This window comes from Spizellomyces punctatus, assembly GCF_000182565.1.
Source record: "Spizellomyces punctatus DAOM BR117 chromosome Unknown supercont1.8, whole genome shotgun sequence".
In the NCBI taxonomy this organism is placed as follows: domain Eukaryota; kingdom Fungi; phylum Chytridiomycota; class Chytridiomycetes; order Spizellomycetales; family Spizellomycetaceae; genus Spizellomyces; species Spizellomyces punctatus.
Genome location: NW_015971544.1, coordinates 699,465 through 722,655, shown reverse-complemented (window position 1 = coordinate 722,655; position 23,191 = coordinate 699,465). Strand labels below are relative to the sequence as shown.

At 47.7% G+C, this 23,191-nt stretch overlaps 7 protein-coding genes across 7 annotated transcripts; 4 read left to right on the top strand and 3 right to left on the bottom strand.

The window, feature by feature from the left end:
• Positions 1–56: 56 nt before the first annotated feature.
• SPPG_05119 (Smc5-Smc6 complex subunit NSE4) lies at positions 57–1,610 on the bottom strand. The gene is made up of 6 exons (XM_016753347.1): positions 1,369–1,610; positions 1,229–1,300; positions 887–1,157; positions 726–822; positions 443–662; positions 57–366 (listed from the first exon to the last, which is right to left on the bottom strand). Exons 1-6 carry the CDS (start codon positions 1,586–1,588, stop codon positions 182–184), a joined length of 1,065 nt encoding a protein of 354 aa, XP_016607779.1. The 5' UTR covers positions 1,589–1,610; the 3' UTR covers positions 57–181.
• A 197-nt stretch (positions 1,611–1,807) lies between these two features.
• On the top strand, positions 1,808–13,533 carry SPPG_05118 (uncharacterized protein; the record flags this gene model as incomplete). Its single annotated transcript, XM_016753346.1, has 19 exons — positions 1,808–1,943; positions 2,161–2,322; positions 2,402–2,548; positions 2,608–2,780; positions 2,839–2,969; positions 3,044–3,282; positions 3,346–3,447; positions 3,588–3,642; positions 3,706–3,865; positions 3,920–4,165; positions 4,234–4,507; positions 4,574–4,671; positions 4,729–4,902; positions 4,967–5,137; positions 5,195–5,345; positions 5,404–5,508; positions 5,570–6,347; positions 6,413–6,866; positions 6,920–13,533. The coding sequence occupies 19 exons, from the start codon at positions 1,808–1,810 to the stop codon at positions 13,415–13,417; spliced, it is 10,254 nt and encodes a 3,417-aa protein (XP_016607778.1). The 3' UTR covers positions 13,418–13,533.
• On the bottom strand, positions 13,305–15,418 carry SPPG_05117 (uncharacterized protein). Its single transcript, XM_016753345.1, has 7 exons — positions 15,291–15,418; positions 15,187–15,232; positions 15,070–15,119; positions 14,947–15,010; positions 14,608–14,876; positions 14,493–14,538; positions 13,305–14,427 (listed from the first exon to the last, which is right to left on the bottom strand). Exons 1-7 carry the CDS (start codon positions 15,378–15,380, stop codon positions 13,541–13,543), a joined length of 1,452 nt encoding a protein of 483 aa, XP_016607777.1. The 5' UTR covers positions 15,381–15,418; the 3' UTR covers positions 13,305–13,540.
• Positions 15,419–15,566: 148 nt separating this feature from the next.
• SPPG_05116 (uncharacterized protein) lies at positions 15,567–17,094 on the top strand (the record flags this gene model as incomplete). Its single annotated transcript, XM_016753344.1, has 1 exon — positions 15,567–17,094. Exon 1 carries the CDS (start codon positions 15,640–15,642, stop codon positions 17,092–17,094), a length of 1,455 nt encoding a protein of 484 aa, XP_016607776.1. The 5' UTR covers positions 15,567–15,639.
• Positions 17,095–17,643: 549 nt separating this feature from the next.
• On the top strand, positions 17,644–20,900 carry SPPG_05115 (uncharacterized protein). The gene is made up of 11 exons (XM_016753343.1): positions 17,644–17,802; positions 18,023–18,288; positions 18,350–18,476; positions 18,539–18,663; positions 18,735–18,981; positions 19,045–19,318; positions 19,388–19,756; positions 19,813–20,001; positions 20,072–20,209; positions 20,266–20,310; positions 20,377–20,900. Exons 1-11 carry the CDS (start codon positions 17,654–17,656, stop codon positions 20,764–20,766), a joined length of 2,319 nt encoding a protein of 772 aa, XP_016607775.1. The 5' UTR covers positions 17,644–17,653; the 3' UTR covers positions 20,767–20,900.
• SPPG_05114 (palmitoyl-(protein) hydrolase) lies at positions 20,839–22,383 on the bottom strand. Its single transcript, XM_016753342.1, has 6 exons — positions 22,084–22,383; positions 21,963–22,003; positions 21,787–21,897; positions 21,660–21,730; positions 21,414–21,589; positions 20,839–21,347 (listed from the first exon to the last, which is right to left on the bottom strand). The coding sequence occupies exons 1-6, from the start codon at positions 22,144–22,146 to the stop codon at positions 21,135–21,137; spliced, it is 675 nt and encodes a 224-aa protein (XP_016607774.1). The 5' UTR covers positions 22,147–22,383; the 3' UTR covers positions 20,839–21,134.
• Positions 22,295–23,041, top strand: SPPG_05113 (uncharacterized protein; the record flags this gene model as incomplete). Its single annotated transcript, XM_016753341.1, has 1 exon — positions 22,295–23,041. One exon carries the CDS (start codon positions 22,295–22,297, stop codon positions 23,039–23,041), a length of 747 nt encoding a protein of 248 aa, XP_016607773.1.
• Positions 23,042–23,191: the final 150 nt, after the last annotated feature.

Here is a 23,191-nt window from a genome sequence, read left to right as displayed (position 1 = left end):
AAGTTCAATTTCCCAAATCGAGGGGATTGGTTGCTGAGCTAATAAACGCTTGCACCGAAACTTTGTGCTAAAACCTTACAATTACTTTGGCAGAAAGACAAGAACTTTACTGATCTTTGGGCAAAAAGATGTAAAATGCCGGGCTTGTCAGCATGGTGCACCGGAGATCTATTGTGGGTGCTCATCCATACCATCGCCCACCAGACGCTGTCATTGTGGATGGTGGGCGCGTTGGTATGCAAGATTGTCGTATATTGTATGCATCAATAAGCGCCCTCCAAGTGGCCATGTCAATATCCACCACTGCCTGATAGCGCTTTATTTCATTGTCTTCATAGTCTTCGGGTCGTGGCGGCGCTGCCGGTTCTACGAAAATAGGTGCATGTATTTAGTCGAGATAATATCTCTTCCAATATCTCATTCTGTTGTAGTAATACATTACCCAATATCAGTTCTCCTTCCTCATCTTCATTCAGCTGTACCTTCCCATCTCGTATCAAGAAGCTCAAGTAAAATAGGTTCTCCACCGTTTGACCAAAGGATTCTGGATTTACGATAAATGTAAAGAAGTTGATATTGCCGACCTCATGTAAGCGCTTCGCTATTTGGAATACGAGAGTGGTTGTTTCATTTTCTTGCTTGTCGAAATCACTCTCCTTGAGCTTTGAACACATAGGGTGTCAGGGTTAACCTGACCAGAACCTGATGATCTTCTGTAATCCTACCTGCTGGGGTCTTTGTAGGTCTTCCTTGTTCTTCACCAACTTCGCAACTTTGCGTGGTTGGTTACGAATCTTTGGTTCTACCGCAAGCGGGCCTAACCTAATGATTCCAATGGTTATCAAACCCAAACAGAAAAAATGGCCACAATATGGTAACCCCTCACATAAAATCGATTGTGGGAGCTTTCAGCAGTGCTCTCGTTGCCGCTTGTCCCAAAGCGTACCAATCCAGATGAACTTCAGGACTCTCTGCATATTCCTCGTCCTCTTCCTCCAGTTGTCTCTCCGTACTCATTGTGGCCACCAGCTTTCCAATCCAATCATCCACATTAAAGCTCCCGCCATCGAGCCGCATCCGCTGTGCTTTCTGTACACCCAATTCGGCAGCTGTAACCAGCAGCCTCGAATCCAGAGTCGCTTCCTGTGTTGTATAGACTTGAGACGAACGGACACATTGACATGAGATTTCCTTGGCTTCACGCCAGCACGGAGTTGCACAGGCCCACCTTGTTGAAAGAGCTCATTGGCCTTTTGAATGGTTCTCACAAGTTGCTCAGATTCCAGTTCATTCCGCTTGCCTGAGCGAACGCAACGAGCAATAATCAGCTTCCATGATAAACTGCAGCATCCGTTGTTTGCTTCCTACCCTCCGTATGTGCAATCAATTCCCGATACACTGCCCGTACTCTCCTTCTCTCTTCTGGAGTAGGCTGAACTTCAAAATCCTTTGCCGAGCGTTGGCCACCGCGCCGACCCTGCCTGTCTTCATCCCCAGCGGTCATCCCGGCACCACCCTCTTCCGAGGGACTATCTGAATAGCTGTCAGCCATTCCCTGTGAGACTCTAACGTCCACGGCTGTGAGCATATCCAAATTGGGGGACGCAAATGGTAATTCCCGTGGCGGAGGGATTGATAGTGACACCGTCGAGTCCGCGCTGTCAGACAAGTCATTAATTTCACAGCCGCCCACGTGATGTGGTTGTACCTAAGCAATGACCATCCACAGCGCAGCGGCAATTGTTGGAGATCATTGTGACCAACGAACTCACAATCATGAAGCCACGAAATTCCTCTTTGCACTAGAATGTCACAAACATTTCCCGAGTTTCCTCTTCCTTTTGGAAATTTCAACCAGGATGATCCGAATGGTAAAAACGATTCTGAACTATCAGCTCGACGCTGCCATTTACTGACATCAAGTACCCAGTCAAGTTCTGGACGTTCGTTGTTTATACCTGGGTGGTGTCCATAGTTTCCCTTTTCTATTTTTTTTATTTAAGCCGGGCTCTTGGTCAGATACTCTCTCGACTACTTTGTATATACACATGGCGGAAGTATAGAGCGTGGGTGGAGCTTGGTATGGGACACATTTGCTCAAAAAATTGTTTTACATACTTCCTTGTGAGCTAACCTTCATATGGTTATTGGTGGAACCAGAATCTGTTCAGTTCGCACCTCTTAGTGGAAAGGTCCTCTTCCGAAACCTCCGGTATTACTCGCGTAATCAATCGATCAGCGTTCTTCGAGGACATATAACCTTCCGCTACTGGGTTTCGCGGGTCCGAAAGGGCGGGGATACTGCAGCGTCCGGGTCGCAAGGTGAAATATGACTGCAATTGCGGTATCTTTGCAAGCTCAACCCAATATCTTATGTTATTATTACTTGTAAAATCATTAGAACTACCCTGTAGGATCAGACTTCGTTTGGACGGTCTAGAATGGTTTATTTATAATCGGACTGCTGCGTATGAGCATCTGCAATCTGTTTTAGAACGGTCCGGGGCTGCTCCTCCAGCGGGCCCTACCCGGTCGGAGAACATCTCAGGTACATGGATCTGATGCCAACAGGGCCTACTGCTTCAAATTGACTTTTTTTCTATCCAGTAAATATCACCGAAGACTTCCCAAGCAACACACCAAAAGATATGGGTTTTCGGTGGTTTCTTCCAATCGATATAGCGGCCACCACTGGGGCAATTACCATGGGTCTGCCTGACCTTCCTTCCATTTTTATCATCCATTATAAAGAAGCCGTCGGGGTGTACGAGGCCGTTAAGGTACGGCAGGAGTTTCTCCCTAGTTTCCGTAGCATTAACTAATGCCATGCCGTATTAGTCCCGCTCTCTGCATGATTTCTACAGGACCGACTTAAACCTGTCTGTGAAGAAGGTTAAATTCAGTATGATGACAAATGTTGACTATCGCGAACCGGTTTTGAATCAAGCCGCCCGCATCCGCTCGCACAAGTTTGTATCATTATGGCGACCCGACATTCCAACCTACGTCCTTAGTGAGAAGCTAAAATTGTACATCTCTAAAGCATAAGGCGCCCATGGTATCGGAAGTTGGCAGCATTCTTGGGCGGTGGGATCATTTGGGGCGGTATGAAAGACGAAGAGATCCCTCTTCAAGAAGCAGAACGACATTGGGCCGGTCTGTCCCGATATAAAGTCTCCAATGTCCCTCTTTTAAAGAGACGGCGTTTTGAAGAATATGCGAAAGTAACCAACGTGCTAGATTGTCGACGATTGGAACTGCGCTATTATGTGGATATTCCAGGTATGTGACCGACGATAACGTCATCGATGCGCCGAAAAGACTGATCCTTGCCACGAATTATAGGACCTGTTCCTCGCGACAGTATCAAACAAGAGCTCAGCCGGGATAGTCAAAAAGAAGAAAATGATGTAGGAAACGGCGATCTACCTCCCGAATGGGGACTAGGTGAGGATGCGAACAATGGGGCGATAAGAACAAATGGCACCTTGTTTAGAGACTTTCCCAAATCGAACCCTACTGAGACATAAAAATTGCTATCGTCCTCGCGTTACATGGACCTCAAGTACTTACGATAATATTTTTAGACCTCACGGTGACTGACGGGCAGCTGCATTATGGGCCATGGACCGATCGTCAGAGGTAATCGACATATTTATCCTTTGGCAGGAACCAAGATAATTTAACGCGTATACTGGACTCTAGGCGGATAATGCAATCGTTTTTCTTTCCTTACTCTTACCGAAACCTGGAAAAGACTGAAACCCTCGTTCCCGGAGAAACTCGAGTCTTCGTCGCCATGAAAGTACTCATGAAGTTTGAAGGCGAAACGGCCCTCCGCATTCCATTTCGTGAGCAATCGAAGGTAATATACACTATGTAACCCCAGTATGCCAGTACGACTGACGCAATGTTCCAGGACTGGAAGTTTTACGATGATACTATCAGCGACGATGACGGAAATGAGAATGTGAAGGTTGGATCCACGGGGAGGCCGTATGCCTGGATCGACCTTAAAGCAAAGGGGACGTCGTCTGTGGATATCATTGTACCCTTCATACAAGGAGAAAATGGATACTCTACAAACGTGAATGTTGCTCTCGAGGATCTTTCGATGTTGACAAGTCTGAATTACAGCGTTCTGTTGGCAGCTCAGAGTGTGAGGGTATGTACAGGGTCATATGACCGTTATGTTATTGCATACATTGATTTTATTCATCTGCCTCCTTCCAGCTGGATTGCCAAATGGAAAATCCTTTGCGATGGAACGGAGAGCGAACATGGCTGTTCACTGTGGCGCTCAATGCAGCTCAGTTGTTTCTGTTACGGGACCACGTTACCCTGATTACGGACCTCATTAGAGATTGGACGTCAGGGCCTGCAACCTCACTTGAATATTTCGTTCCGATGGAGTATAAGATCAAGTTCAACTTAATAGACTTTGAGTTGATCTTCTGTGTAAACCAGAATAACGTGATCAACCAGCCAAATGACTTGAATGATAATGGTAAGCGGCACATGTGGACGACGACACTCACCTTCGCCCTTCGTACTAAGCTATTTGGTCTGATAGTGTATTTGATTGTGAGCGGTCCTCGTTTACGGTTTGATGTGTCGATGCCCTTCCTCCATTTTGAGGAAGATGCGACAATCGTCGGGTTCCAGGTCGAGGTAAGCACATGTTCACATCTATGTGTTCCGTTCCTAAGCGCTGACAACGCTTGTCAGTCCAAGAAGACACGCGTTAGGATGAGTTTTCCAGCATCTCACACTATCGGTGCATATTTGACGGAAGAAGCGCGCAATGTTGGCACAGTCGGTCATCTAGCCATTGAGGCATCCTATCGTTTTTGCAATACATACAAACTTGGGAATGTAGACAGTTTAGCTATGAATGTGGAGGTACTTACCGCTACTCATATTGGGCATTGAAGTTATTAGTCTTGTGCTGATGAAATTAAATCAGGCGTCATCAGTTCACGCAACCATATTCGGCTTCCTGATCACACATCTGGTCTATTTCAAAGAAAATTATATGGGAGACTTCAATAACTTCGTGACATCAGACGAATTTCGTAATAGAACGGCTGATCCCACTATGGCAGAGACCGCTTGGCGAAAGCAGGAAGCAGCGAAGGTGAACCTGCGCAAGAACCACATACCTCTGATAGATTAGCACTAATTTATTGCAAAGGGCAAATCAAATCTTTTTGAGGTCCACATTACAGTGGTAGTGCAAAATGCGGTTGCCATCTTGCCGGAAAATCTATATGATGTGCAGGAGGCCTCAGTACTTACGATCAATGAAATTCAAGTCGAGAACCGCAATAATGATCATTACCACGGTATGCGAAGAATCTGATATACGCACACGATCATGTAGGCTTAGCGTGAACGGTTTAGATGTACAAATTAATCTACGGCCTATCCATTGGTCCCGCACCCAGATTGTGGCTTCAGTTGTACAGCCGAACCCCGTCGAGGATCGCAATTTTTTGCGCGCTCAAGGTCAGTTCCATCAACAGGAGTGGACAACGATTCGAAGCACCTGTTAAACAACACAATTCAGATATCACAGTGCGCGGGCACCGTCTTTTCGGACGACCCCCGCGAGGAGCAGTTTACGCTGTGGATTGGCGATTGACTGTTGGCCAGATTGTGGGAGAGTTGCAACCGTTTTCACTGCCTGCCATACAGCAGGCGTTAGAGTGCTTCTCTTTTCATTACGCGGATATGGATAACCTTCTAGTAGCACCTCAACCGCTACCCGATATTACAACGGTGCAAGTAGTGCTGACAAGTATTGAAATTTCAGTGTGGGGACAAGGAAGTGTGTCGAGTCTGCACCTAGCCCATGGATTGCGACTGCAAATGGACAATTTTATATGCGCGAATTGGAGCGAGCGCGTATTCGTTGAAGTTCCGGATATCTTGATCCGATGTTTAGCGGTGACAAAGGATAAAGAAGATGGATCAGCAGCCAACGGTGACTATTCTTGGGTGGAAGTTTTGAATGGGCGGACAGCTCTGTCGGTCTGCATATATAGGCAGATGCCCAACTGGACAGAGGCACAAGCCAGACAGATGGATTTTATCAAAACCCAAGATGACGCAACCCAGCGGTGCACCTTCCTATACAATCAGGGAGACGTCAATAATGGTCGTAGACGACAGGAAGTTCGCTCGGCGGATGACACTCATTGGTTGCCCTATCTGCCACTCTTCACACCCCCTTTTAAGGTTACCCCCCACCAATCAACTCCCAGAGAGGAGAGTCCTGTTCGAGATATATTTGCTGACACAACAAGTTCTGGGTGGTCCGACCGTGCAGCAGATAGCGACTCTGAGTGAGTACGCCGGTTTTTTTTTTCTATAATTCTAGCAAATGTCTCAAGAGCGACCTATGTGCTAGTGGTTCTAGAGATTTGGACGAACCTTCCGACCACTCGCCTTTGGCGGACTCTGACACGTGGCAGACTTTCACAGACCAAGAACCATCGGGCGTACCGCACCAATCGTTCCAGCAACCTGCGGTCTCCCGATCTATTCCTTATCGGTCATACCTGAAAAGATTCAATATCGATACTTCGCACCGCGACTCACTAGGACGGTCTCCCACTATGACACAGTTTACTTCGGTTGACCCCGAAGATGGGGAGACCACTGATGCTGACGACTTCTACATGGAGAGGCCATTCCATAGGGCTATGAGAAAATATCGTCGTGGCGAAGCGAAAGCCCCGGAGAACTCGGATAGTGAAGAGAGAAAAATGGTTACGGTTGACTTTTCGGGACCTCTGCGATTTCTTATCACACCGATCTTTCTGCGCATTGTTCAGGAAGCGCTGGAGAATCTGGGAAGTCGAGTGAGTGCACTCATTTTGGGAGATCAGCCATAGCAATTTCTAATTCCGTGTAGCCGCTAAGACCGGAGTCCATGATGGATGCATTTCAGAGGGAGTACACGAATAGTCTGATCCAGATCTTCGCATATCAGTATACTTCTTCGTCAATTTTTGTTTCCGCGCCCACCGTACATATTCATTGCATCCAAGATATGCTGCTTCCAGATGTGACTTCGTTCTTGCATGATGACCTGCCCCTTCGATACGAGTTATCTGACAGACTGTTGTGCTCATTCGATATTGTCGTTACGGGTGTTACTGGAAGAGTCAAGACGACGACCAAGAACCCCACGGCTGCATTTCGCGAGCCACAACAAAACGAAGCCAAATTCGTCGTTGATGTCGAGAGAGTTGCTACCAAACTGCGATTTGTTGGAAATATGAATGCTGCGGGCATTGTGGGCATCCCATCAGCGAAGCAACATGCTCGCGCAACCCCAGCGGAGGGGGCGCTAGAAGGCGTTCCTGTTGTTCTAGATTTGCTAGCCGAAAAGATTCAGTGGGAAGGACATCTCGATTGGCGGTCGGATCTCAAACCCGGAGAACAAGATGGGAGTTCAATGAAAATTAGCACGAAGGACTTGTCTGTCGTTTCAATCAACGAAACTATAGAAATCATGTTTGGTGCCATTTTCAAGTGGGTTACGTTCGGTACGGATGTGAGTAAGCTGGCTAGCGAATTCAGAGCACGACGGCGAAAGGAGCTTCAAAAGCTCGTGAGCTTAGTCGCGGAAAAGGCCTATCATTCACAGATATCAGGAGATCCAGTTTTCTTAACACACCCGTCGACGCTGTGGCTGCTGGGAAACCGTAGACATCAGAATGACAGTGGATGGAAGCTGCTCGCCCATCTTCGATACTGCCTGCGAGCATTGCCGCACCTCGTGAAAGAAGAGATGTGTAGGCAGTTGGGCAATAGCATGGATGCAGACGCCAAACTCATGTATGTTTCAATTCTCCGTTATCTTGGCGCCTGGCGACAATGGGAGGTAAGCGACCTCTCATCTACACCTCTACTGCGTGGCTTGTACAATGTGAAACCACCAGTTCCGTGCACCGCGACGGCAACCAATATGGAGACGTTAAGCCGAATATTGAATTGGAAAGGGATGTTGGATGTTGCAAGACTCGACATCACCATCATTGAATTCCAAAATGACGACAGCTCCATTATGGTCGGGCCCATTGTTATGTCTGGCAAAAGCCGTGTGTGTGACAGGGATGTGCCGGACCTTTCAGCGGAATGCGACTTCGGGTCTGACATTGACGCTCAGTTGGGAAACTTAAATGGCTCCCGGTCGCAGAGCGGCTGTGGTCATTTGGATGTGAGATGCAGAGCGCGAATAGAGCGTATCGATACCGTTGTCAATCCCAACCTTTTTGGGTTTGTTCGTCATTTCCTCCGGGTACATCGCTGGTTTCAAGCGAGGCTGGAGTCAAGTGAAAGGAGCCACGCCGCCCAAAAGCAGGGTGACATATTGGCTTCCCTTGGCAGCGCTTCGGAAACAACCCTGCTTCGTGGACTACCTGTCGTATTTTTTGGGACGGGGCTTGTGACTAGATTCTCGATAACGGCAGCTGCTCACAATCTTGTGGCACAAGCTACACTGAGAAATATTCAGGCATGTTCAATGCATCTCACAAACAAAAGAACTCAAGACATCTATGAGGAACAGCGCGAACCGCTGTATGAGCCCGGTCATCTCTTACACAACACTGTGGTAACTGTGGCAGATGTAAACGTTACCATGTACGAACGCACTGTGAGAGCCGGAAAGCTGCAAGATACCGCAACTTTGATATCGCTTGAGCTTGGCGAAATAAGTGGAACAGCTTCGGTCAGCCAGTCTTCATCCACAGACTCTCGAGGATCTGTGGTCCATCCGTCAGAAATATTGTCATTGGCCACCGTAATACGTTATGCTGGCTTGCGTCTCCCCAGAAGTTTGCTAAAGCTGCACACGTTCCTGGAAAAATGGGGGGATGAAGATCTACCTCGTTATGACTTCCTTTTCAATAGGTTAGTCCGAGAGTGGGACAGCGGACAGCTAGACGTTCCCGTGGAGGGTTTGAGCCGTAGCACCAGCTCGAAGATCGGAAATCTTTCACGACCGCGCTTCGAGAGTATTCGACTTGAATTTTTACTTAGCCACTTGTCAATTCAATCGGATTTATTGGCATCTCTGAACTTCTTTTATGATGCCCACAATCTGCTCATAGGAATTAGTCAAGACGATTCTCCAGCAGCTCTGGGGGGAGCGCCGAATATGCTGAAAACGAGGATCGGCTGGGAGGCACGCTTGGCTAGTCATACTGTTAAATTTCTAGCGAGAAAGACGAGCTCAAGGACGTATATTGACGAGCCTTCACCTGATAACCAGTGGACAACTTTTGACTTGCCAACCGCTAGCTCAAAAGGCTCAGTTGTACACGGAGCGTCCCAAACGCAAACAATGCCGGGTGAGAGCCTGGAAACAGTCCGTCAGCCAGTCCCTCTGCAGCAGTCCAAGCGAATCGAAGCTACATTGGAGCTGGACTTAATCGAAGCAAGTCTTGACGTGAGCATTATTGACCAGCTGATTACAGCGCAAAATGTTCTCGGCGGTGAGTTGAACGATATCTTGGAGGTCTTCGCCTTCTATAGCAGAAAAAAGGCACATTCGAAACGCGGTGCAAGTCATCAGAAGGAAAAGGTCGCTGGTGCGATTCCAAGGATTCTGTATGCTCTGAAGATTACTGTTCAAGGCCTTCGCATTTCTGCCGAAAGTCCCAACAGCATCATAATCTTTGAATCCGATCCTTTGAATGGGTTCGTAACAAACTTCCCTCAAAGCGACGTGTCCACCGGTAGCTTGGAATTGCCGACTGCCATAGGTGCTGACATACTTTCATGGCGTTTCGTGGCTCGCCGCTTCTCCTTATCACTGATCCTCAATATGCCAAATTGGCAGCAGTGGAGGACTAACGCCCGAGCAAAGATGCACCCGCTAGCCTACGTTCTGATGGGCCTCACTGTCCAGAATTACGGACCTGCTGAAACGGTGGCTCGGGACTTTGATAATCTCGAGATGCTCTATATCCAAGTCCATAAACTCCATGCTGTGTTGCAGCCAACAGCAATGACTTCGATGGCGGAAGCTGGGGTGTTTTATACAAAGGAATTGGACAGGCGAAAGCAACAGAAGGCGAAGGAAATAAAGAGGGCGAAAGAGAATACAACACGTTTTCTAAAGGGGATACGATTGCCATTATCACCGGAGCGAAAAGACCGTTCATTCTTTGAAAACAGAGTGATCCTCGTGAAAATAAGACAAATAGGCGCCGCGATACCGCTCCGTGAACACGAGAGCAATTTCAGTGAGATTCTAGAGAATGCACCGCCTGGCCTAGCCAGTCGGCGCAACACGATGTCGGGGTCCGGTTTGGACCCGTTACCGGCATTCCTAGTTTCCGCTAAAGAGATTCAGCTTGATTCAATGCGTTTGAAATCAGCTGCAGGAAGAATCACTGATTTGTGCTTCCAGTTTGTACCTATATTCGAGGCGGCAAATGACAAGCATTTCTCCCCGTCTGGACATCCAAACGTAAATCGGATCATTCTGCAACTCATCAACGCCGAATTTCACCGAACGCTAGAACAAGATCGGAATATCATCCGTGTGAACTCTGGTATCAGAGGGTTTGAGTTAGAAGTAGACGCAACGATAACCGAGTATTTGAATCAGCTCAATGCAATTTACGTGCGGGAGCGTGAGAAAGTTGCACAATCATTACCGGTGGACGAATGTGACGATCACAGCAAGCCTGTCACCACGAAGGAAGAGCTCGAAGAGGATGACGGGCACGCTAACCACATTGAAACAAACGGAGAGTCCACGGGAGGCGCCCTCCATGTTAGTTTTGAAGGCCGTTTCGAGTTTGAAGCCGGTACTTGTAAGTTATGGTCAGCTAGGAATAAAGAGAGGAGCGCTCCGGCTGAATCCCCAGCGCTATCCACAAGCCAATTATCATCAACCGGATCTGCAAGCCAGCGAACGGGCGAAACGAGCAATGGCGAAGATCCTTGTCTACACGTACTCACGCTTCCAGGACTTACGTTGCTGACTGTGGGCAGAACAATAATTGGACCATCATCAAAGCACGCCAGCCTTGGCGACGATTCATTGAAAGGCATCCATTTTGAACTCGTCATCCACCCTACGCATAATGTTCTACATCCGGACATTGTCACTTTCTTTCGCGACGTGAATGCTAATCTGAAACTCGGACGGATTCTCAAGCATCAGGAGGAGATCGAAAGAGGCGTGAACGACAGTAATCAGTCTCTCGACAAAAAGCCACGTAATGAAACGGAGACAAATCCGACCTTTGTAGCGTATCAACGGCATAAAATTACTTTCTACTTGCGGTTGTCCAGAACTAAAGTCAGTCTCAGCTGCCAACCCGTTTCAAAAGTCAGCTGTAACTTCAATTTGGATGAGGCGGATTTCATGTTTTCGTTCTTGCCGAAAGGTGTGAGCAAAGACCGAACTCAGTATATGAGCTGTACCGCCAATATTCTGGGCACGTCCGGAGCGCTCCGACATGCATTTTCCCCTGAAGATTGCCTAAATGCGGAGATACCACGAGTCACCTTCAGCGTGACAATGATAGAGCGAAAGCATAACCGGACATATGCCATTGAAATCGGTGTTCCTTCCTTAATTGGAAATCTTAATGCTAGGCATCTTCAGGATTTCTTTCTTTTCCAACGTATGTGGTTGGACCATCCCTCACAATTCGTCTTCCCATCAGGCAATTTGGCTTCATCCCCACCCGAGTTCGACGATGATAAGCAGACGCAGCGCTCGTCTCTCTTTTCCTTGGGCGGTGATTCTGTTCACTCCCTGACAGACCACTTCAACGTAGCCGCCCGAATAAACCAAATCGAATTCGCCATGGATCTCGGGCAAGCTATTGGCAAAGCTACTGTTGGATTAGAAAATGTCGTTGTGAGTGGGAGCGTAACCAAGTCTACCTTTGGATTTGAGAAGAAAGCCGGTACATTCAAGTGCGAGACAATTGGTGTCAAAAGTGAGGGTCGCTTCAGCGGAATTACATCCATTGACGGAGTGCACTTTTATCTTGACGCAAGACGGCCCCTGCGCACCAATTTTGCCGCAAGATCATCATTTGTTGGAATGGAAGCTGCTCTCAGGGTGGATCATTTAGGATCCCAGTTGCAGTACCAGTACGAGAGAATCCTAATCGTGCACGTCTCTCCTTTGCATGGCGGACTCACTGATCAATGGACACTCGGTGACGATGGCCCTGAGCTCTGCAGTAGTGCTGATATTAAGGTGGACACATTCAAAGCGATCATGTCTCGACGAACAATCCCCACACTGGTACATCTGGCCAAACGCCTTCATGCGTTAATTGAAGAAAAAAGAGGGATAGACTCAGTCTCCGCCAATACAACTAATCGCGGCGAAACAGTCTCTTCGAGTCCGTCCACTGGATCCTTTTTGTTGCGGCCGCAGGATCGAGTGCGGAGCCCTAGCAGTGTGGACGCCAGTATCCCTAGTCCAACATCCATCTCCAAGCCGCTTCATCGCGCTTCGTTCGCCAAATCGCCATGGGGTCCACTTGTCGGCCGGATTCGACTAGTGTTAGGAGAAGCCTTTGTGATTCTCACCCGGTATAACTTCCGTGATCCGGATTTCGCCCAAATAGTTTCAAAAAGGTTTGAGGTCTACTACGAAGGATCCGCAAGTGCCGCGCATAGGGCTGCTGAAAGCACGTCATTCGAATTGGGTGGTTTCAATGTGAAGAAGGGTGCCGCGAAGCCGATATCTCAAGCCGAAGAGAGCATGTGGAGTACAGCTCAGTGGTTTGCTTTCATGACTGCCGCTGCAACCAAGAATGTTTTTGGTGTACCGTCCACCAAAATCAAGCTCGCTACAGAAACCTTTTTGGAGGAGCCCAAAGTCGAATTTTCATTTCGCACGGATTTTGGTGGTCCTATTGATGTGGCATTGAATTTTGGCCTCTACAAATATTTGCAAGATCTGGTGCAACTGTACCAGAAAGCGGTGGCGAGATCCGAGAGCACAAAGTCTGAAAATGCAAGTCGCACTACGGGACCTTCGCCGACGAACGGAGGACCTAGCCCACTGAGCGGTGCGCCCACCAAATTCGGCGTATCTACTGCATCTCTTGTCTCCCAAAGCTCAAATGATGGTGCCGCGCCTCTGGCGGCGAAAGTTGGTTCTCCTGGGGACGCTAAGGCAAATGCACCTCCTGATAGAGCTGGGGATGAGCGCGACAAAGTGCAGTTCGTCCGAACAGGCGACATGGTTTTCGAACCTCAACTTAAAGTCACTGGCGACGCAACTCCATGGGAGTGGGTGGAATGGCTAGGAGTGCATAAAGAAAAGGTGCCAAGGCTTCTCTATGAACAAGTGACCATGAATTTTGCGGAATTTTTGGATACACTCACTAAATTTCGCGAAATGACTGCCATTGATTGACTACATACAAGACACTAATATTACGCCGCGTGCAGGGGCTTCTTAATAAATAAACATTAAGTCTAAGCTCGCATTCTCGCCTGTCCGAAATATAAGTTCTATTTGAATGAAATCTGGGTGCTTTCATTGCACTCTAAGCCGTTCCAGTCGTTGTCGAATTTCCTCGTCGCTCATCAGCTCACCACTTACAACTTCTCGTCGCGCCTGCATCTGCTCGCGAGCATTATATTCATCATATCCCACCAGTAATCCTCCATTTGCACTTGATGCGACTGCTACCATGTGCATCGCACAGCGGCTGTCCAGATGATCATTGATCTTATCTACCAGTACTGCGCGAGCGCATATGGGACATGCTACAGTGTCTGATCCTAAGGGTAAAGGGGAGGCAGGGCGAGACCGAGTTTGGTAAACTGGCGGGTGAGCACCATATGATATGGCAGAGCCATTGTAGCTTCCTGGGAGCATACTTTCACGCGGTAATGAGTTAGAATGTGGAGGGTAACCAGTCGGCGCTGCGGGTGGGATCTCACGCGGTAAAGAGCCATGATGTGGTACATGAAGGTAAGAGCCTCCTGGGGCCACCCCGTACGGGACAGCTGTTAGTGACCCAGAGGGGGCCGGCGCTTGATAGTATCGTCGACTTGGCGGATGATCACTCGATCTTACGGGAATCGAACTCTCTCGACTGTGCGACCGCGGTGACCCTTCCTGCGACGGCACCCCTTCCCCAGACGAGGCACGCTGATGTGGAGCGTAAAGCTTTGGAGGAGGTTGGGGGATGCTTGCAGCTGTGGGTTCTGGGCTTGGGACAGGGGGTAGGGCGTCATCTATGTTCAAGGAGGATGCGCCTGAGCTTCGACGATGATTGACATTTGGCTCGAGAGTGTCGGAATGGTGCTGGGAATCGTATGTTCGTAGTTCTTTAAGGAAATCCGTAACAATACGTGTCGTGACCGTGGCGCCTTCATACGCAGGAAGTTCTTGCCCAGGTGCGAGTGAGCCCTGCGCTGAGAAGGACCTTACTTTTAATTTCCGAGTAGCACAATTCTACATCCCTCACGTAGCTACTTACGTATCTGATCACTGAGATATTTACCAAAAGTCGCAAAGATGGTAATCTAAAGTAGGTGATCCAAGTAGGTGAAACCAACATCCTGTTCCCATGGCCATAACCGTCAGTGCCCTACCTTGTTGGCAAACTCCATCCAGGCATCAAATTGGAGGTGCATAGCATCTTTGAAAGATGCGCGCTTATATCCTTCATAGGCTGCTTCCTGCTCTGCAAGATCTCGGTCCACAGTAGTCAGTTCCAATTTGATTCCTTCGTGAGGCTTCTGCTTCTTTATTGCGTCCTTAAACTTTTCTTGAAGTTCCTTCAAGCGTTTACGAAGGACGTAGAGGCTGTCTTCGCGGGCTTTCATCTCCTTCAGGCGAGAACGGTACAGTTCATAGCGCTCTGCATGGATACGGAAAATCACGTTCAATAAATAGTTGTGCCATAGCCACAAGAACAGCTGCCTGCGAACCTATCAGCGTATAGTGGAACTTTGCAAACTCCTCAAATAGAACTAGATACTTTTCCGTAATGTCCTGTTAAATGGACTATAAGATTCCCTCACTGTAAACGTACTTTTGATGTCAAGTCTCACCGCAACGTCTGTGTGTTCTGTTTTACCCCATACAGCCATGTACTTTGCAGCTTCAGCACGACAACAGGGAATGAGTGAGTTGCAAATAATACTGCTCGACCAGCGAATGGTACTTACCTTCAGCCTTCTCTTTAGCAAATTTGTGGAGCTCTTTCATAACATCCTGGAAAGGTTTCGTTAACTTGTGCAAACAATGTACGTTGCCGTTTCAAAGAGCCAACCTTCTCTTCCGTTATCAATACGTTCAGCTCTGGATGGTCATGCGCGTTCAACGATACCATAGACCGTCGTAATCCTTGAAATGTTGCCATGTCTAAATGTTGCTAAATCGGAAGAATTTCCAACGAAGCGTTAAAGCGTTAAGTAGGGTCAACAGCGAGTGTCAGTCACACAAGTTCGTCATCGCGCATGTCCCAAGCCTCATCGGCTGCACACGTAATCAGGGGAGTCTTGGCATGGCCCATCACCCGATCTAGTTGAAAGGGTTTTTGAGGAAAGCGGCTCAAAAGGTCAATAGCCGTTTAAACGGTGAATATAAAATCCAGGAGGGAGCTTCTCCCCGTTTTTTTTATGCCAAGAGTTCTGTCAGCGATGGACGTCAAATCACTCAGCTACCGAGCTTGTCAATTGCTTATCCTCCTTATTGTTGGTATTACACCGCTCGCCTATGTGTATGTGGCTGGTCTGCTCTACTTTCTTTTGCATGGCATCCACGGACGTGACTTGGCATACCCCAATTACCCTTACGGGTGGAAGGGTGTTGCCTTCAATATCTATACGACATGGATGCTAGTGGAGGCCCTCTGGTTGCCGTATCACTTGTATACCTTCAACAGATTACGGTCTAGGCGCCAAACCGCACACGCTGCACGGGATGCAGATGAGAGACGGACGCTTCTGGCAAAGTGTTTGAACGCAATCGGAGACGCCTCCAGCATAAGGAAGATGATTGAGGGCTGGTTTTTTGAGACTCCGATCGAGCAGATTCGCCGGGGGAACGTAGCTGAATGGGCTGCCTGGGCATTTTTCGACAAGGAATACACCGAGCTTAATGACTTAGAATTGGAAGAGGTGGATGAGATGGTCAAAGAAACCGAGCAGCGAATTCAGTATCGGCTCAAAGATGGGTACGATAAACGCGTCAAATGCATTCGGTTGACAATAGATAAGATGCAAATGCTGCATCGACCCTTCATATATTACGTAACCATCTCGATCATGCACGCTATCGGACATGTTTTCTTGCGGTTTCTGGGTTTTCGAGAAGCTTCAGTTACGGCCAAGGGGAACACTACCGGTACTCGCCAGCGGTACTTTTACCGCCCAGGATCTTCGTCTGCAAAAAAACTAGAGGATACTCGTCCTATAGTATTCATCCACGGAATTGGCATCGGGTTCCTGCATTATATGCCGCTTGTGGCCCGTTTGCCGCGCGATGTTGATGTGTTCCTCCTCGATTGGCCGCATGTGTCAATGCGTCTTGCGGAGACCGTTCCTAGCATCGAAGATACCGTATCGAGTCTCGCTACCATCTTGACCAGGCATAATCACACTAAAGCCTGCTTTATCGCTCATTCTCTCGGAACGGCTGCTGTGAGTTGGATGATCCACCATAGACCTGATATGGTCGCCTCTACATTATTCCTTGATCCAATTGTCTTCCTTCTGGTTCACCCAGCCATTGCTTACAATTTCGTGTATCGTGCACCGACGACGACTACTGAGCTCCTGATGCATTATTTCGTCTCTCGAGAGCTCTACATTGCGCACTCGCTCGCTCGACACTTTAATTGGTCCGAAAATGTATTATTCAAGGAGGACCTCCCGAAAAGTGAACAACACCTCGTTCTCTTGTCGAGCAACGATCAGATAGTTCCCTCGCAGGCAGTTAGGCAGTATCTTCAAAATTCGAACGTCGAACTGTTATGGCTTGAGAAGACTGCCCATGGGGCTCTAATGTTCAAGCAAGATGCGCTATCTGTACTTCAATGTAAAATTGAAGAGGCATGCGGTCTCCGAGCGTGAAACGGGCGTAGCTTTGTTCAGTAATAGGTTCATTTAGTGTACATCATCATATTAGCCATATTTCACATAATTAGAATAATTTTGATATTATCAGCCGCCTCTCAGCCTGCGCAAAGAGACGGACTGACCGATCTGAGCTCAACCATGCCGTGAGTACGTCTCGATACCCGCTTTGGGCTGGTAATGAAAACGTAAAAGTATGGTAGTAGCCAGACTATCCCCTGGTGTAGTAGTTAGTGCCAGTTTCTGTCACCTCTACACTAAGTACGCTGGACGTCTTAATCGCATAACACCTACACCTTTGTGAGCAATTCTGTGGTCGGCATGACTTGCATACTGATCGTGCCCGGACGTATTTTCCCATGTTCTCGAGCACACAATTGAGTTATGGCCGCCTCCTTTCTGCTCCTTTGGCCGCTTTGTTTCTGCGTGCGATGGGATCTGTTTAGCTGACCCGCTAAAAGGTCGCGGAGGACGCGCTGGCGCCAATTGCCATGCCAACAGGAATCATCATCACAATTGTGTGCGTTCCTTCCTTTGCTCCCGTCCAACCCATTACATGAGCGCATACATCAAGTTCACCGCTCTTTCTGGCGCGCGTAACGAGGACCCATTATGCTATTTACTTGAAATCGACGAAGCAAAGCTTCTTCTTGACTGCGGATGGACTGATGCATTTGAGCCAGAAGACCTCAAGCAGCTCAAACGGTGAGTATTCAGGTTGCGCTGTTGCGCCCGGCACGGATGGGATACCTGACGGGTTATGAGGACGTCAGACTTGGAAGATATGTAGCTAGATGGGTCCGAACATCGAGTGTGCTACCGAGGCTATAATAAAAATTGATTCTACGAACTCTGATTGTTACGAATGACTTTAATAAACTGTCCTTTCATTGTCCCCATTTTCTTTTGGATTTGGACTGTGCAGGATCGCGAAACAAGTTGATGCCGTATTAATCAGTCATGCAGATATTGAGCACCTCGGAGCTTACCCTTACGCTGTGGGCAGTCTTGGCCTGAACTGCCCTGCGTACGCAACCGTTCCTGTTCACGATATGGGACAGATTTGCATGTATGATGCATACCAGTCCAAAAGCGATGTCGAGGATTTTTCCACTTTTACCTTGGATCATGTGGACACGGCTTTTGAAAACATGGTTCAATTGCGTTATTCACAGCCGTTCTCGCTGTCAGGTTTGTAGTTGCGCAGGCATTCGCTAAACGTAGCATTCATGACGATATTACTGTTCATCAGGGAGATGTAAAGGCATCACAATCACTGCATATGCTGCAGGGCATACTGTAGGAGGCACCCTCTGGAAGATCAAGAAGGATACTGACGAAATCGTATATGCAGTTGATTATAATCACAAGAAAGACCGGTGGGTTCGCAGTAATGTAGTTTGGCGCTGTCTAGAAGCGACCACTGAAAATGCTTGGATAGCCATCTGAATGGCACTGTGCTCATGACCACCGAAGCCCTCGCAAGACCGTCGGTTTTGATTACGGATTCGTATAATGCGAACAGTGAACAGCCACTCCGGAAAATCCGTGATGCCGCTCTTGTGGGTGCGTTTCTCCTGCCAGTGATTCTTAGAGGGAGCAGAAAGTATATGGGCTGACATTCCATTGTTTTATAGATACCATCACCGCGGCACTCAGCGCTGGAGCAAACGTTCTTATTCCAGTCGACTCTTCAACCCGAGTTTTGGAGCTAGCTTACCTTCTTGAACAGCACTGGGCATTCAATCGTGTGCAGTATGCACTGATATTTTTAGCTCATCAGAGCTATCGCACTATGACATTAGCCAGAACGATGTTGGAATGGATGGGCGACGGTGTGGCACAGGCATTCTCACAGAGGCGTGAGGTTCCGTTCGACTTCAAGTAAGGTCATGCAACGCATTTTTGCCAGGAACTCATGTGCTCAAGTGGGCGATATTTGAAAAGGTTTTTGCGAACATTGTACCGGATGAAGGACCTTGAGAAATTAAATGGACCAAAACTGGTCCTTGCCTCGCTCTCGAGCATGGACACCGGATGGTCTAGTCAGCTCTTGCAAGAGTGGTGCGAAGACCCCAAAAATATCATCATATTACCTGACCGAGGACTACCTACCTCAATGACCCGACGCCTCTATGATGAGTGGAATTTAAACGCGCCCCCAATACAATCTAATGGACTTCGCCCATCTGTTAATATTGAACTAGACCTCCCTATGACGGTCAGTTGATGGTTGCTTCTTTAGCAGAGAATCCGCGTCTGCTTGCTCGTCTTACTGGTCGTATAATAGGTCAAGACCAAAATTCCATTAGAAGGAGAAGAACTTGCGGAGTTCCTCGCCCGCGAACAGCAGCGTCGTGAACATGAACTGGAGAGTCTTGCGAAGCAACGCTCGCTGATAGAAGAAGATGAAAGCGACATGAGTGAAGATGAAGGAGAGGTGGCTGAGGTTGCCAACATTCTTGCTACCGGCTTTGATATATATGTGAAGGATCAAACGCGATCAGGTGGCTTCTTTAAACAGTCACAGTCCTATCGAATGTTTCCGACATATGAACCGAGGAAGAGGGTCGATGATTATGGTGAACAGATTGACCCCGCTGTATACATGCGAGGAGAGTATCAATATGCCTTGCAGCAGGCAGCTGAGGAGGAGGAGGTGAGAAACACTGTTGAGATAGCAATCCAATCGGCGCAGCTAGTAATTTGAAGCAGTCAGCGCAGGGGCCTACACCAATGGACCTGGATAGGATTCGACCTGAGGAGGATAAAATACCCTCGAAATACATAACACGCGAGACAAATCTTAAGATTCGATGTAAAGTCATGTATATTGACTTCGAAGGACGTTCAGATGGCCGATCCGTCAAAAATATCTTGCCACAAGTGGCACCACGCAAGTTGGTAAGTTTTCAAATCTTGAATGATACGCGTGGTGTTCGGAATCAGGAGTAATGAAAAAATATTATCCCAGATTCTAATACATGGATCCGAAGAAGCGACCGACGATCTTGCCGGGTATTGCGCCGAGACCGAGTCGATGACTACCGAAATCTACACGCCGCATGTTAACGAATGTATCAATGTTTCAGCGGCGACCAATATTTACCAGGTGAGAAGATTTAGCATTTCCTTTGCCGGCATGAAGCTAATATCGACTTGTCTTAGGTTAAATTAACGGATTCGCTCGTGAGCTCCTTGAAGGTTGCTGCGGTACGTTGAAAGCACTGTGATACTATGAAGGAATTAATCCTTTGTGAATTCATGTATATTACATAGATCGCCGACTACGAACTAGCGTATGTAAGCGGCATAATTCGCTTCCCGCAAGACGAAATTCCGGGCCTTATGTCAGATCAAACACCGGGAGACATTACAACGCCCAGTGGAACTGCAACAAGCACGGTGGTACCCATTCTCGATTTTGTCCCTGTGGAAGATCAGAGAGTACACCGCCCCGTCATTGTGGGCGATCTAAAACTTTCAGAATTTCGGCGGCTGCTTCAGGCGGAAGGGTTTGGAACCGAATTTGTATCAGGCGTGCTAGTCGTAAATGGCAAAATTGTTGTAAAACGAACAGCTGCAGGACAGTTGACAATGGAGGGGCAGGTGGGCAGCGACTTTTACCGGATCAGATCATTATTATATAATATGCTAGCAATATTATAGCGTGTGTTAGACGCTCTTCTCCTGTGCCGAGCAGCTTGAAAAGTCTATTGATAGTATACCACGTCCTGAAGATGAACCTTTAGGGTTATTTATTATTTTATTTGGTCTATTTTCTGAATTTAACGAGAAACCCGCTCTTTTCTCGTAAAGAAGTCAAAACACAAATTAACCCCAACCTTCCCATCTAACAGTTTATATTGGTCCTACAACAAGCACCCAAATGCACGGATCCCTTCAAAGCACTTTGACCTCAACAATCGGTCACAGGAACCTTCCTGTGCTGACGCTACAATCTATAAGTGAACTTCAAACGGCACGCGAGGTGCGAGTGATCACGTCTACTACAGGTTCAGTGTTTGCTTTCATCTTTAAGGCAAAAGCTCTTTCAAAAACTCTGCGACATCCTTGACTTCATCATTCGAACTTGAATGACCCATCCCGCGATATGTTTTAAATTCAACCTTTCTATCCAGCTCTTTGAGTTTATCGTATGTCATCTTTCCCCACTGGTAAGCTACCACTTCATCTGCATCTCCATGACACATCAACATGGGGGTCCCCTTGTTTGTTGAATTAGTAAGCTAAAAAAATATTTCGTATTAGGACTGCAGTCTCATCATCATTCCGCTACCGATATTAGTCAGCACCTTGTCAATATTGGTCGTCAATGGTAAGTATCCACTCAAGCAGGTAAAGCCAGCAAGTCTAGTATTACTGGTCAGACTGTAGACGATCGATACTGCCGCTCCTTGAGAAAATCCTCCAAGGACAATCCTGTCTGCAGAGATTCCTGATCGTATCTCGTCATTGATAAGTTCCGTGACTGCGAATGCAAAGAGTCGTCAATAACATCAGTACCTATAGTACACTTGAACGATGAAACCACGTCTTACTTTTCGATACGGAATCCATTACCCCCGCCTCATCCTCTCGGCCACCCGGTCCCAGATGATGGATGTCGTACCTGTATTCATCACTTATAAGCGTTTCACTAACTAAGAGAGTCTGATCTGAGCTTACCATGCCGGCATGGCCATACCGAAATTGATGCTTACAGGCTTTTGAGGAGCATGAGGGAGCACCCACTTGACGTGTGGAAGTAATGGTTGGAGCATCTTCGCAACAGGTGCCCTAGTGATACAAGATTCATCTGTTGATCGCCAGCGCCTCTTCCTGCGTGTAGGGTCTATCCTTACCATCCATTCCCGCTGTCGCCCAATCCGTGCAAGAAAAAGACCTTTCAACAGCCAAAATGGAATTAAGTCAGTGGTACATGGAAGTCACACTACGTTTCATGGGTCACATTGAGGGACCTACGGTTGCAGTATGCTTTGACTTGGCAGGCACTACAAGATACTTCAGGGCGGCAGCAGTACTCATCTTGTAAAGTTGGGGTGATGGAAAGTATAAAGTCGAAGTTGGAGTTCAACCTCGCAGCCAAAATGGTTAGTCCCACGTCATTGGACGGGATGAGTCACCCAGATGACATCAAAAACCAGCATAATCCTGGCCAGAGAGCAATGCGATCATGAATCCACAGAATAAAGATAACCCTCAGTTCGCAACTTCAAAGAAATCATTTGGTAAAGAACAGCCTAAAACTAGCCCTACAAAAGAAGAAAAGGTCTTCACCAGCTTAAAAGCCGCTTGGCAACGGTCGGTGGGGAATCTCTCGCCTGCTGCGGTGCACAAGCTGTCTCAGCTACAAAGCCAAGCATCTTCGAGGTTACTGCAAACAGGAGATGCTGCCAGTAAAATTGTCCGAAATGCCATTTCAAAATCATCGGACATCCGCGGTGCCGCGAGCGAAACGGCCAAAAACTTAGCGAAAAGCACTGCAGCAAACCTCACAGGCACGATCAAAGTTGCAGCAAACCGAGCTTCGAATGCCATGTCTGATGTGGCATCCACTGCGAAAAAGTCCGTGGCAGAACAATCTGAAAAAGTGCTCAACGGATCTTCGTGGACAGCCAATGCGGCTGGCAACAAAGTCGCCGAAAGCGCACAATCGGCTGGTGAACGGTTACAATTGAGTACACTAAGTGCTGCCCGGCGAACGAAAGCATATCTGCACGAAAGATTGCCCTCCCTGACCTCCAGGGCTTCAACCGGCGGACGAAAACTAAGAAATTGGGTTCTGATCATTGGATTCGGCGGATTATTTGCATATGGGTTAGGAACCGCAATTCCGCATGCTGTATCGCGGTACTACATTGAAAAGTCTCGCCATGAACTGGAAACACGACAGCTGAACACTCAAAGGGATGCGGAATAAGGAGTTGCCTTGAAGTCCCTCAAATTGTGTATATATCTTAGATATGCATCAACACTACTTGTCTCGCCATCCCTACCTAGTTATGTCAATGTGTCCATTCTCCCGGATGTCCATCTTTGTAACGAATATAGTCTTTCAAAGGATGAACTT

Excerpts from the sequence above, each read along its gene's own strand:
- SPPG_05119 (XM_016753347.1), bottom strand. The coding sequence starts at position 1,588 with ATGCTCACAGCCGTGGACGTTAGAGTCTCACAGGGAATGGCTGACAGC. Across the intron at positions 823-886 it reads GCTCCCACAATCGATTTTAT|GTTAGGCCCGCTTGCGGTAG; the intron begins GTGAGGGGTTAC and ends TGGAATCATTAG. Across the intron at positions 663-725 it reads ACCTACAAAGACCCCAGCAG|CTCAAGGAGAGTGATTTCGA; the intron begins GTAGGATTACAG and ends ATGTGTTCAAAG.
- SPPG_05117 (XM_016753345.1), bottom strand. The coding sequence starts at position 15,380 with ATGGCAACATTTCAAGGATTACGACGGTCTATGGTATCGTTGAACGCG. Across the intron at positions 15,233-15,290 it reads TATTGATAACGGAAGAGAAG|GATGTTATGAAAGAGCTCCA; the intron begins GTTGGCTCTTTG and ends AAACCTTTCCAG. Across the intron at positions 15,011-15,069 it reads CAGAACACACAGACGTTGCG|GACATTACGGAAAAGTATCT; the intron begins GTGAGACTTGAC and ends TCCATTTAACAG.
- SPPG_05115 (XM_016753343.1), top strand. The coding sequence starts at position 17,654 with ATGAGCGCATACATCAAGTTCACCGCTCTTTCTGGCGCGCGTAACGAG. Across the intron at positions 20,002-20,071 it reads AAGTGGCACCACGCAAGTTG|ATTCTAATACATGGATCCGA; the intron begins GTAAGTTTTCAA and ends ATATTATCCCAG. Across the intron at positions 20,210-20,265 it reads CGGCGACCAATATTTACCAG|GTTAAATTAACGGATTCGCT; the intron begins GTGAGAAGATTT and ends GACTTGTCTTAG.
- SPPG_05114 (XM_016753342.1), bottom strand. The coding sequence starts at position 22,146 with ATGAGTACTGCTGCCGCCCTGAAGTATCTTGTAGTGCCTGCCAAGTCA. Across the intron at positions 22,004-22,083 it reads AGTCAAAGCATACTGCAACC|GTCTTTTTCTTGCACGGATT; the intron begins GTAGGTCCCTCA and ends GGCTGTTGAAAG. Across the intron at positions 21,590-21,659 it reads AATGGATTCCGTATCGAAAA|TCACGGAACTTATCAATGAC; the intron begins GTAAGACGTGGT and ends TTGCATTCGCAG.